General features: G+C 37.7%; 1 protein-coding gene across 8 annotated transcripts in view; it reads right to left on the bottom strand.

The window, feature by feature from the left end:
- LOC108750252 (rho GTPase-activating protein 21) overlaps nt 1–11,428 on the bottom strand; it is a 40,012-nt gene extending 28,584 nt beyond the window's left edge. For 7 of the 8 annotated variants that reach the window (XM_018489611.1, XM_018489619.1, XM_018489627.1 and 4 more), the window contains exons 1-2: nt 10,771–11,428; nt 4,986–5,047 (exon numbers count right to left, since the gene is read on the bottom strand). In XM_018489611.1, the coding sequence (XP_018345113.1) occupies nt 4,986–5,036 (51 nt within the window). In that variant the 5' untranslated portion in view covers nt 5,037–5,047; nt 10,771–11,428. Of the gene's footprint in view, nt 1–4,985; nt 5,050–10,763 lie in introns of all 8 variants that reach the window. The other variant, XM_018489606.1, reaches the window with a different exon arrangement.
- Between the last annotated feature and the right edge of the window lie 1,048 nt (nt 11,429–12,476).

Genomic DNA, 12,476 nt, shown 5'->3' on the forward strand with positions numbered 1-12,476 from the left:
TGGAAACATAGACACAAAAATATTTTAATATGCGACATATACATATATACAGTTTAGTCGCATATTAAAATATTTTTGTGTTTATTCCAAATTTAATTTTAACGATTCACATATATTAATTTCTTTATTTTACATCTAGCTCTATCTTTATTTCCGCGAAGTAAATACTCGGTAAATTGCTAGTATTGTTCGCCATATTAAGATAAAAATAGACAAAGAAATCTGTAATTTCTTGATTTTGTCTTGCTTTAGACACAAAATACATCACAGAGACAGATACATTAGCTACATGTATATTTTAATCGTGGAAAAGAAATCTTCATTTCATAAAACTAAGTGAATGTAGTAATTAAATATATCGTATTTTTGTCAGTAAAACAGATGATTGCCAACATGCCCTTAAGAGATCCTAAAGTTATCTGTTTTATCGATTAAATATAATAATTTTTCCAGAATTAACATTCATGTTAATACGCATCTGCAATTTGAAATTAATGCCAAAAACAACCAAAATTTTTGTAATTGTAATTTTTTTTTACCATTTTTTAGACCAATACGACGTTAAGATCGCAACAACATTTGCTTGATATAAAAGTTCTGCAATTTGTGCTTACAAACTTGAAAGCTCTACAAAATAATAAATTGCACGAAAAAACAACGTCGAGTGCTTAAGGATTGGATTTAGACGTATAATTAAAACGGTATCATTTTACGAAAATTTATGTATGTGCAGATGTGTAGTATGTAAAGATGTGCCAATGTGTCATATTTTATCAGTAAAGTCAGGGCTTCGCTTTAAGATCCCCCTTAAGGATATTCTGAAGTTGTCTGTTCTATCGATTATATTTCAAATAAGTATTTTTACAACTATTTTTATATACAGTACAGATTTAAAAATCCTTCTTTGATCGACTTTATGCCAAAAATAAAAAAAGTTGAAAAATTACAGTTTTATTATGGACTTCTGACGTCGTATATATACTCATTCTAACATTCGAAAATTCGAAATTAGTCGAGATCGATGACCTCGCAAGTACAATATATGAAATAATTATTTCTTATGACTATTACTCGAATTCTAGAAAATAATAAACTTGATTGTAACATTTAACTCGAATTTTTAACTTTAATATATTAAACTTTTTTTTTCCTATCCTCAGCGATCATCAATCCGAGCAATTATGCTTGATCATTGTTTGGCTTCGGCGATCGCAATTCAAATAGATATATAAGCGACTGATAAACCTCCACCACATCTGAAATGATCTGCCATTGGCGTTGTAGGATATAAAAAGACCAATGAATCTCCGTCTCTCTCGTTCAGTGAAGATAAAAACACGTTTGTACGAAGTAAAGTTTGACGTAAAGTTTCATAATGTGGAAAACAAAAAAATTGGTCGAAATACTTTATCAAAATGGTTTGCGTGAAAGCGCCTGCGTGCGTCATAACGATAAGTTTAATGGAGGTTGCGGTCGAATTCGTGACACAGACAGAGACGACACTCACGGTCGAAAAACGCGAAAGTTCGTCATGCGCGAAAGTTAAACCGGTCGATCAATTCTCCGATCATGGATCTCTGCGAGAGATCCCTTCGGTTTTGCCGCTGAAACATGCGATGTGTACCGATCGCTAAAAATAACGCAACTTCCATCGTAAATTCGAAGGAAACATTTTTTTTTCATTTTACAGAAAAATGGAATATCCAAAAAATTCCTCTTATTTACTCTCAATAATAAAAAGCTGGAAGCTAAAAAGTACTCGAAGCTCTCATTCAGTTTATAAGTATAAATATAGGTGAAAATAAAACTTTCCGCTTTCAATCGAGGGACTCACTTCCAGTTACGTTCCGAGCAAAAGTTTTCCGAAGTCATATAATATGCAATCTTCGAGTTTCTCTTTTCTTTTTTTTTTTTTTCTTCATACACGCGGTTAAGACGATTTCGAAATCAGTTTCTCGATGGAGATGTGGTCAAAGACTGAAACAAAATTACAGGATGTATCTTCTTAATTTTCTTGTTTTGTCGACCGTCACGTTATGCCTTTTGCTCCGCAAATGACGGCGACTCGTCAGATCCGCGAGATCGAAATTGATAACCGCGATGTCGATATCGAAAGCGCGAAGGGAGCGCCGTCCCTGGGTTAAAAAGCGAATTGCGGAACGAGAGAACTTTCGACGTTTCCCGCTACGTTTCGATGAAAAGGACTCATTGTCAGCTACGCGGTCTGACGCGCTTTCGCGAGCAGTTGCGGGCTCGTGTAATATTTTGCACGCGAGCGATCGGCACGAGTCGCTGTCAGCTTTTGTTTGCCCCACGCCACGTTGTATTTTCTAAACTCACAGAATGAAACGAACGCAGCTTCGAAATGTTTGTTTGAAAAAGGTAAACAGAGGGGAGGAACACGGCGGAAAGAAGCGCGGTCGAAGCGTAGCCGGGAATGAAATTAGAGACGCGAGAAAATGGAGCAGCAATAATTGATTAATTAACGTTGCGTGATGATCTCGGGAGTCTGAAGAATGCCTCTTGCGAATGTCTCCTCTTTTCACTGGAGATCGTGACTTCTGAACGAGGACACTCGCTCGCTCGTCCTACACCGTTGACGAGCTGGTACTCGAGACGAGTGCGACGTTGCGATTTAATAACAATTTAATTCGTAATTTAGTCGTAAGTGCTGCAACAAACGTCATGCAAATGCGCAACACTTTCAACGAGTTCAGCGAGTTTTAGCGAGTACCAAATGATGACACGAGCCATCTTTGCTCTGTATATAATTCAAGGGGGTTTTCAGCGTTCGTTTGAATCTCGTTAACTTTGGAAGCGATCGTCGAGATTGCCCTTTGCGTTCGAATGTCTTCTTCTTTTTCTCGAAGACGGAGCCTGTTTTTCCTCTCTTTTTTTTATTTTATTTTTATTTTTTTTTTCAATGAAACCACGCACGATGCTCTCCGACGTGTCGGCCGGATTTGCGTCATCGTAAGCAGATTCAGGCGCACACGATGGATGGACTAATCGGAGAAGTAATCGATGAGCGGGCATTGTGGCGAAAGAACGAGCATAATGGTACGTTCTGCGTGATTATGCCATGGGTCAACGCGGGACAAACTTAAGTGAGCGCTTTGAAGAAGATTATCTGTAAGACGCATAGGCGGAAGAATATAAGTAATTGCGCTACTCGAATATAAGTAGTTGCCGGCTACTATATAAAATGGAAACGCACGAAATAATTATATACACCGCTTAGAGAAAAACTGAACAGTTACAAAGGTGACAAGGTATACAAATCTTATGTGTAAACAGAATTAATGCATTTAGTTGTTCACAAAGTTCTGCGATTTTTTTTTGAATAAATATTTTTGAATAAATATTTTTCGATATAAATGTCTTCGTCGAAAATGAGGGAGATTTAAATTTCGAAAAAGGGTCGCATTAATTTCGTAGTTGCAATAACTAAAACATAATTTATTCAATCATATATACATTAATTCTACATGTACAAACTTGTACTGTTAGCTTTATAATTAACACCGCTATATCATTTTCTCTGACAAGCGCAAGGAGGCCGTCGTGTCAAACTGTGAAAACAAATTTCTAGTTTTATGAAGAATCTCTTACAAATGTAAATGTCTCTCAAGTGGCGAACGCAAATTTATTTACGTGTCCCGCTGAAGTGACGCCTTCGCAAAAGTCCGCCTCGGTAGATTTTTCGCGTTGCGGTAAACGAACGAGAGCGGAGAGATGAGTGTGTATTCAGAAATTTTCGTACTCTATGACTTTAAAGCCGGGTAGGCTTTATTTGCTCTCCGATACAACACACTCGGTGAACTATTTTTAAGCTGCTTATTTACGCAAACTGCTATCGCGCGCGCTATAGATTTACACACAACACACACACGCACACACACACACTCTCTCTCTCTCTCTCTCTCTCTTTAAATTCTGGAATAATATCCCACTTGACATTCATAACGCTATCTCTTTAGGTGTCTTCAAATGTAAATTATGTGACGATTTACTTTGAATTATACATTACATGAATTTGTTTTTGGCTTGTTATTATTATTATTACTATTGTCTTCTTTTTATTCTGTACTTATAATTATGTATTATTTGATTTCTATTACTTGCAGATTTTTCATTATTTTCCTATGCTTTTCAATCATTATTATTATTACTTCATTTTTTTTACTGTCAATATGATTAATCAAATAAGCAGTAAAATTTACTTCATCGGCCGATATTTTGTTTAACTTGAGAAGATGTTTTCTTAAAGCGCTCAATAAATAACGATATCTGTCTATTTTTCTCCTCCTCTCTTTCTCTTGGTTTACTGAAAATCTTCTTGAAGGATTCTCGGCATGACTGTGCATCGTGATTTATTTCCTCAAGCGTAGAGCATTTAGCTAACAAAATGATAAGTAGCCGTCAAATGGTTTACGTGGCTCATCGATTTTCCGAAATGTACTACCTCGCAGCCGCGAGTCTTGGAACATCTCGATGACAGACGTCAGCGATTCGCGACAAATTACATGATGGCGTACCCACCACTTTCGTTTCTCGATCGGGGCCAAGCGTCGTCGAATCGTGAAACCGAAAATCCCGGAAAATCGAACGTCCCGTTTGCCTCTCTCTAACGAGCTCCACGGAGGAAATCCGTCCCTGATAAGAATGGAAAATGAGAGCCGCTGCTCGCGAGATGAGCGCGGCGGCAGTGCGGTCAATGTCAGAGCGTGGAGTGCATTCCGGACGGCGATCTAAAAATTCACGCTCCCGCAGGAGGGACGATCGAAGGTGCGGCCACGTGGTCGATTCGACGACCGCCGAGATATAACTCGTTCGCCTTGCTCCTCGGCCCGACAGCTTTTCTAAAATTACGCGAGAGTTTCCGCGTGTTTGCGCCGAGGACCGAATACACCGCGAGGGCACCGCTAATCGACGACTCAATCTATTTGGCGATTAACGCGGCTTAAGCGAAAAACGTCACTTACCCCGTGCGGCTGCCTGACGAAGCCCCGGTGGTTATTTCGGTCGTCAGCCATTGCACCTTGTCCTGAAACCGACCAACATAGCGAGATTAGACGGAGATATTACCGCAATAATGAGTTAGATGGAAAAAAAAAAAAAAACAAAATAAATAAAATAAAATAAAATATAAAATCTATTTAAGCTTCATGGATAGATGAATTTGATAAATTGTCGATCCTGTTTTTTCCAAGGCTATCGAGTTACGGTTAATTTAACTTCAGTTCTTCGAGCGAATCAACGGCTCACGTATAAATGGAGGATTTCAATAATTAAATTTTCTGCTGTTTAAGGCTTTTAAGAATAAAATAAGGTGATTTCGATTTGCTCGAGGAGATCGATTAGCAACCGCGATGTATCTCGGACTGATGATTCTCCCCCATCAAATCGCGAACGGCCAACTGCTCTATCTGACCTCGCGCGATCGGGACTCGTCGTTCACTCTTGAACGACATCTTGGCATCCGCAGAATTAACGTCATTAAGCGAATTGACGTGGTTTTGTGCGAGAAACGAAAGGCATTGCGAGCTCTGGCGCACGCACGCACGCACGCACGCACGCACGCACGTTGGAAAACGTTGTTGTCGCAGGCAAACTTGGCTATCATTGCGGTTGATCGGTGACGTGTCGTGGTACAAAATATTAAGGGAGAAACGGGGGTGTCGCAGAACAGGTCAGCGTACAATTTTCCCTCGGCTGCACGCAAATTGCACGCACACTGGGAAAAAGGTTTTGGTTACGCAAGGGGAGTTCCCATGGGAAGTTGCTGAAATTAATCAGCTGTTATTTTTGATATACTGAGAGAAAAGTGTTTGATATTTGTGACCATAAATAAATGGTCACAAAGTAATTAAGGTTTAGGAGCATTTTGTGATTATTAATAATAATCTCTCTCTCTCTCTCTCTCTCTCTCTCTCTCTCTCATATGTATAATTCTCTCAAACTTATTAATACTCGTTAACAATTATTAAATTTATAAACAATTCTTTTTCAGATCTGTATGTAACTAAATTTTTAGAATTTTACTTCAGCAAAACTGCTACTTCTGTATATAATCGTAAAAAAATTCTCATATCTTTAAGAATTTATCATACTTAAAATTTAGGAAGCACTCTGAAAAAAATACCTTAAATTTTTTCAAATTTTATAAGTTCTTTTTTTCTGTAGATAATATAGAATGAAAAAAAAATCTTAGAATATCATGTTTCAGAATTCACACATACGTGATAAATTCTAGACGTAGAATTTCTCTTCCAAAAACAGTTTCAAATTCCTATATGAGAAAATCGGAGAAATTTCCGAAAGTTACAAAATTATACAGAAATTTTGAAAGATTCCGATTTACGTAAAGATCTTGGAAAAAATATCCGAAGAATTCTGAGAAAAAAGTGTACGCAGGTGAAGTATCCGATCTTCTGGTTGAAATTTATCTAGTAGATAATTATGCAACACCAATTTTTTGCCTGTACAGGAATAACGACGAAACCGAGCGTGCGTATCCGTGCGTTATATGTATATGTATAACGTAAAATGCGTTATATACGTGTACACATGTACTAATATATCGAGAACGGTTGTACAGACACTCGGCAGGTAATTACCTACTCCGAAACGCGGTTGACTCTCCTCGCAACGGAGGTTCGCGTTTATTTTTTGTTCTCATTATTATCTTTTTTTACGGCACCGCACCGCGAAGAGATCGCGATCGAGCCCGTCGCACGCAGCCGTTACTTGGTGCGTCGAGGACTGTACGAGACGAAGTCTTCGGTTCGCCGCAGCTGCACACTGGAAGGAGATCGCGAGAGGCTCTCTCGCAAAAAGCGATCCGTCATTATACGGGCTCTCGGGGAGCGGCCTCGTTTGCTCTCAATGCGATTTTTCACGTAACGCTAAATCGCGAGGGACGAGCGGATCATCGCGCGAGCCTATCGTAAACTTTGAAGGAAAGAGTGCACTGCGTAAATGCGTAACACATGCCGCACCCACCGTGCGATAATTTCGATCGATGCGAACGGACTTACGGAAATCGGAAACGGAGTATTCCAAGTCGAGCCGGGCGAGCGAAATAACCAATGAAAGAGGAAATTGCGCCTCGAACGCAATTATCTTATCCCAGAGGTAAAACTCGAAATGCCGAGTTTCTTATTGCACGCGCGCGTGCGAGAAGTTTCATACTTACAACTTGACCGCTTGAAAAGCGAATACCACACAAGATCGTGTTTCATGTTGGAATATATATCGGCACGTAAAATATGAAACATCTTGTAAAGTATTGATTTCTGCGGCAGGCCGTCTTGATATTTTCTCATGCGAAAACGACAAGAGAAATGAATTTATGTAAAAAAACAAAAAAAAAACTCTATACTAAAATACAGTATGATAAAATTTGAAAATTTTATAATAAGTTTTAAGTTTTGACTTAAACTTTTGTGTGGAGACCACAAGATATTTATTCCTGCGAGAAAATAACTTTTTCCACTTCTTACTTATTTCTTTCGCACCGGTACAAGCAACGGGGATATTTCAAGTGATTAAAGTTTTTACAGCTGCACAAAAAAAGAATTTTTTAATACTTTATTGGAATATTTAAAAATTTTAGCCACGTACAAATCTGAAAATAATTATGTTCGATCATCAAAGTATGTCGATTGTCAAAGTAATTATATAGGATGGCAAAATGACAGCGCTATAAACAATTTTCAGCGTTTCTAACAACCGACTTGAGCGTTCGATATAATTATTCAAATTAACATATTTAAATATATTAATTTTCAGATTCTCTGTATAATATCTAGCTGAATTTTTAAATATTTCAATAAAGTATGTAAAAATGTTTTTCATGTGCGGCTTTAAAAACAAAATAACCAGGTACATTATTTTGCACACCGTCGGATAAGAAATACGGTGTTGTAACAAATTGATAACAAGTTGAAGAAAATGCGCAAAATGTTGGCGCCTTCCGTCCTGCCGTTCGTTCGAAAGCACGATGTTGTTTCGAGTTTGTAATCAGCGATTAATAGCCGCACCACGCACGTGCTTTTGATGCATTCTACGTGCATGTGCGCGTGCATTTGTGTGCATGATTCTAACCGCTTCATTTATTATTGCGGGACGACATTCATCATGGATCATTTCCGATAAACTGTTCTCAACGTGCGATAGCACGTTGAAAACAATCGCGTTCTCGAAAATCAAACCGAGCCTAATACGCTAATTCACATAGCTCGCGTTTTCATTTCTTAGAAACTTTAAAGTAAACGATTTAAAGTAAACTGTTTGATGACATACATAAAATACAGATACACGCACATTGAGAAACAAAATTGCTCATTTAACTAAATTAATTAGTACATCTTTATTTCCTTTGAGATAAAGAATGAATTACTTTATACAATTAAATTTCCCGCCGATAATTACAAAAGCTTTTCGCAATAATACTTTGCATAAAATGAAATTATATACAAGTTACAAAGTGATAAAACGTATTGACAGCATTACTAGTAGTAGTCTAATTGAAAATAATCTTGTTGTTGAGTCAATAACACAATATTAATAAAACAAATGACACCTTTCGCTTCTCTACTTACTTTTGTCATTAAATAATATTTCATTAAAATAAGAGTAATGTAATTTGCTAATATTATTATTAAATTAACACATTGACAATGAAAAATTTAAAAATGTTACGATTATACCAACAAAACATCTACAATAATACATTATGGATACACCAAAACTGAAAACAGAAAGAATTTTTAATAGAATTTCTATCTCAATATTTTATAGCTAGAATATTTCATAAACTTGATTATGTAAGCATTTGATTTGTAGGAAAAAAATGATTGCAATTACATCAATTTAATTTATTATTCATTGCCAACTATATATGTTTTTTTGATAAAACTATAAATAATAATAATTATTGTGTTAATATTATAGCAGTAATTATAAAAATGAATTCCTCTAATCCCATAATTATTTTACCATAACAATAATTTTTCGTGCCAATGTACTTTCTTGGTACAACTATAAATAATGTTATTGCTAACATTACAACAGTAATAAAAATTGAAAATGTAAAAGTGGAGCTCTTAATACGTATTTTACCATACAATTATAATCGCAAATACTAAATACTTTTCTTTCAGTGTATCTTTCCAGTTATATCTACCAGGTTTCTAATTTACGTAACAACATTTTTTTCTCGTGCAATTGTACATATAATAGCAATGTTCTTTAACAGCTGCATGTTCCTTTATTGCAGTAAAAATTTTTCTTCCTTTCGCCATTTCGCAAATTTCAAATATATATACACATTTACTTCATTTTAAGTACGAGATATACAGTTTAGCTATAAAAAACAGATTTATTTATGGATTCGATCACTTGCACTACACTCAACTGTACACTGCACTGTACTGGATTAATATATATTAAAAAGACTAATTTATAAAGCATTAAAGTACATGGGCCGGCATAGTATAATCAACACTAACAATGCAATTTTATATTATATATATATATACATATTTATTCTGTTAAATAATATCACCATTAAGTAGTTTAATTATTTAAAATATTTATATAAAATATTTATACTTTCACATTTACCTTTGCTAAATTGCTTTCATAGCAGCTTTTAGTACGCTAATCTAATTTAGTGCAAGTGACCGAAATCGCTATATTATTATCAATTTAATTGCTATTAACGTGGTTAAAAAAATATTAGATAATTAGTTACCTAATAATTATTAAAAATAATTTTTTTTTTAATAATTTTTCCCACGTACAAATTAAGGTATTCGGACAAGATCAAGATTTCAACACACACACATACCGATAGTATACTTTAAAAAGTACTTAAACCATGAGGTGTCTATTTCATTCTTACTGTGTAAGAATTAATATTATCTAAACCACAACATGACCAACATGGAATGGCTTTATAACTCCTAGTGTTTATATCAGTATCAATATGGTGTATCAATTTACAAACCCCCTCATATTTATATCAACACCATCATAGTATGGATTTAAAACCCGTGTTATTTAAAATCCACATCATGTTAATATAAAATTATATATAAATCCATACCGCGCGGGCGATATACAATATTTAGAGCGTACAAATTCATTTTTCCTAGGAGAAAATGGTCCGACTATCCGGTTTCTGAAAACTTGCAAAATGTTAAAAGCCCATGTCATGTTATGCATTGCGGATTACGAATTGAAGATTAGAATTCAGCCAATTAGAACAAAACAAATGAAAAATTATTTGACTAATCGAGCTCTAATCTTCAATTCGTAATCTCAGTCTCAAAGTCCGAGTCTACAAATGAGTCGGTAGCCTCAGAAGCTGGCTGCTGGCCAACTCTACCGATTCACCGATTTCGATTCACCCGACTCGCCGACTATTCTTCAGACTAACTACAGATTCATTGTACCGATTCATTGTAGATACCCGATTACCGAACCAATGCGTAAATGTAACACGGACTAGAGGCGCGGAGTAACGTTCGCGAAAAACGGAACACGTCGCTGTGCATCGCGGCGCGACCGGTACGAGCACGACGGACGCGCGAGAGGATCCGCGCGAAGGATTAATGCTACGTGCGGACGGGGCAGAAAGCGAGGAGGCAGGGAGAGGACCCTGAGGCCCCTGAGGCGAGAAGAGAATTGTGTGCGAGGGGCCGCTCATTACGCTCACCAGGCCAGGCTTCTTTCCCTCCGTGTAACGTACTTAGTACTTACCTCGCGCAGAGGTATATCACGCGCTAATCGCGGTGTTGTTCGCAGCGCCTCCGCTGGCCCACGAAGACGCGGGGCGCCTCTTCTCATCCGCGTCCGACGATGTTGCGTTGAGAGACTGACGACGTAGCCTCGCGCGACCGGAGAAGAAACGTCCGACAGCGTTCAACGACGCATCGGCGACGGGCCGCCGTTCCGGGATGCATTATAGCGTGGCTTCTTCCTGCTCCTCTTGCCGTTCCGCTTCTCCTTTTCTCTTCTCTCTGTCTTTCTCTCGCTCCTCCGTCGAAGCACTCCAGCACGAGCAGAGGGGCGAGGAGGGGGTTGAGAGGGGAGGGGAGAGGGGGGTCGGAGGGAGAGAGGAGAGAGGGGACAGCCGAGGGAAGAGGGAGTCCTCAATTCTGTGACACTAGAGAAACCTGGGAGACGCACATGACGCAGCTAAGCTAACTTAGCTAACCGCGGCTCCCCGTGGCTTTTTCACGCAATCCCTCGTATCCCGGAAGGACGGCTACGTCGACCGCCGTCGTGGAGAAAAACTTCGTTGCGCGAAATACGCGGCTACCTTCACGGCACTGTAATTTATTTAGCGGCGACGTATGGGACGACCGCGTTAATAACATGGCCAGACTGGACTCCCTCCGATTACTCCGAAGTCTCCGAACTCAGAAATCGGAATCCGAATGCGCGTTGCGCTGCGCGGCGCAGCCGAGAACGTCGCGCTTCCCCAGCGCTACCAAGTTCCCAGTTTCCCACTAGGCTGTTTCCCCTATTGGCTGCGTTCAGTAGAAAAAGCAGCTTTGTAACTATAATATTGTAAAATTCTTTGATGCAATTAATTAGTCTTGCCATTACTTCCATACTGGATCTAAATGTATAGATTAATCGTATTAAAGAATCATATAACAGTTTTTCAAAGTTTTTGCTGAACGCAGCCATTGGTTCCTATAGAAATATAGTTTCCTGTAACGTTGGTTTCCCTAGCCTGGATTTACAATAGATTTTTAAACCACAAGTCATAAGAAATGGACGAATCACAATCAATTATTCTCTTCATATTCGATTGTACAATAATTGATCAATCTCTTAAGACTTAAGGCTTAAAAGACCTATTGTAGAACTTAAAGACGGTCAGTTTTACGAAAATTCGCGAAACTGTTAAAATTTAAGCGTTACTGATAAAAATAAGAATTTGATAATAATTTTATGATTTATTAGTTTTGTAGACATGTCTACACGTTATAAAACTCAATAATACTTGATCGTCGATCATCATTCTTCACATGAAAATTTGTCCAGAACCGTCCATCTTTAAAGATGCCATTAGGCCGGAATCAGACTACGCATTGAAGAATGAGATTGAAGATTGAAAGATTGAAGTTTGACCGGTCAGAAAAAAAGAGCCAAAATTTCTTTAAACCTCATTGGTGAAATTTCAATCTTTAATCTTCAATCTCGATCTTCAATGCATAATCTGATTCCAGCCTTAGTCCTTAATCTAGTCTATAATAGATGTTTTAAGCCTTAAGCCGTAAGAAATTGATCAATTACAATCAAATGCAAGGAGATAATTAATTGTGATTTGTCCATTACTTATGGTTGTCCATTTAAGGCTTAAAAATATATTGTAGATTCGGAGCAAATATTGAACTATATATACCGAAATGGACATCTCCGCTGTGAAGCATAGAAAATCGTGGCACCAATTG

This window comes from Trachymyrmex septentrionalis, unplaced genomic scaffold, assembly GCF_001594115.1.
Source record: "Trachymyrmex septentrionalis isolate Tsep2-gDNA-1 unplaced genomic scaffold, Tsep1.0 scaffold11, whole genome shotgun sequence".
Lineage (NCBI taxonomy): Eukaryota > Metazoa > Arthropoda > Insecta > Hymenoptera > Formicidae > Trachymyrmex > Trachymyrmex septentrionalis.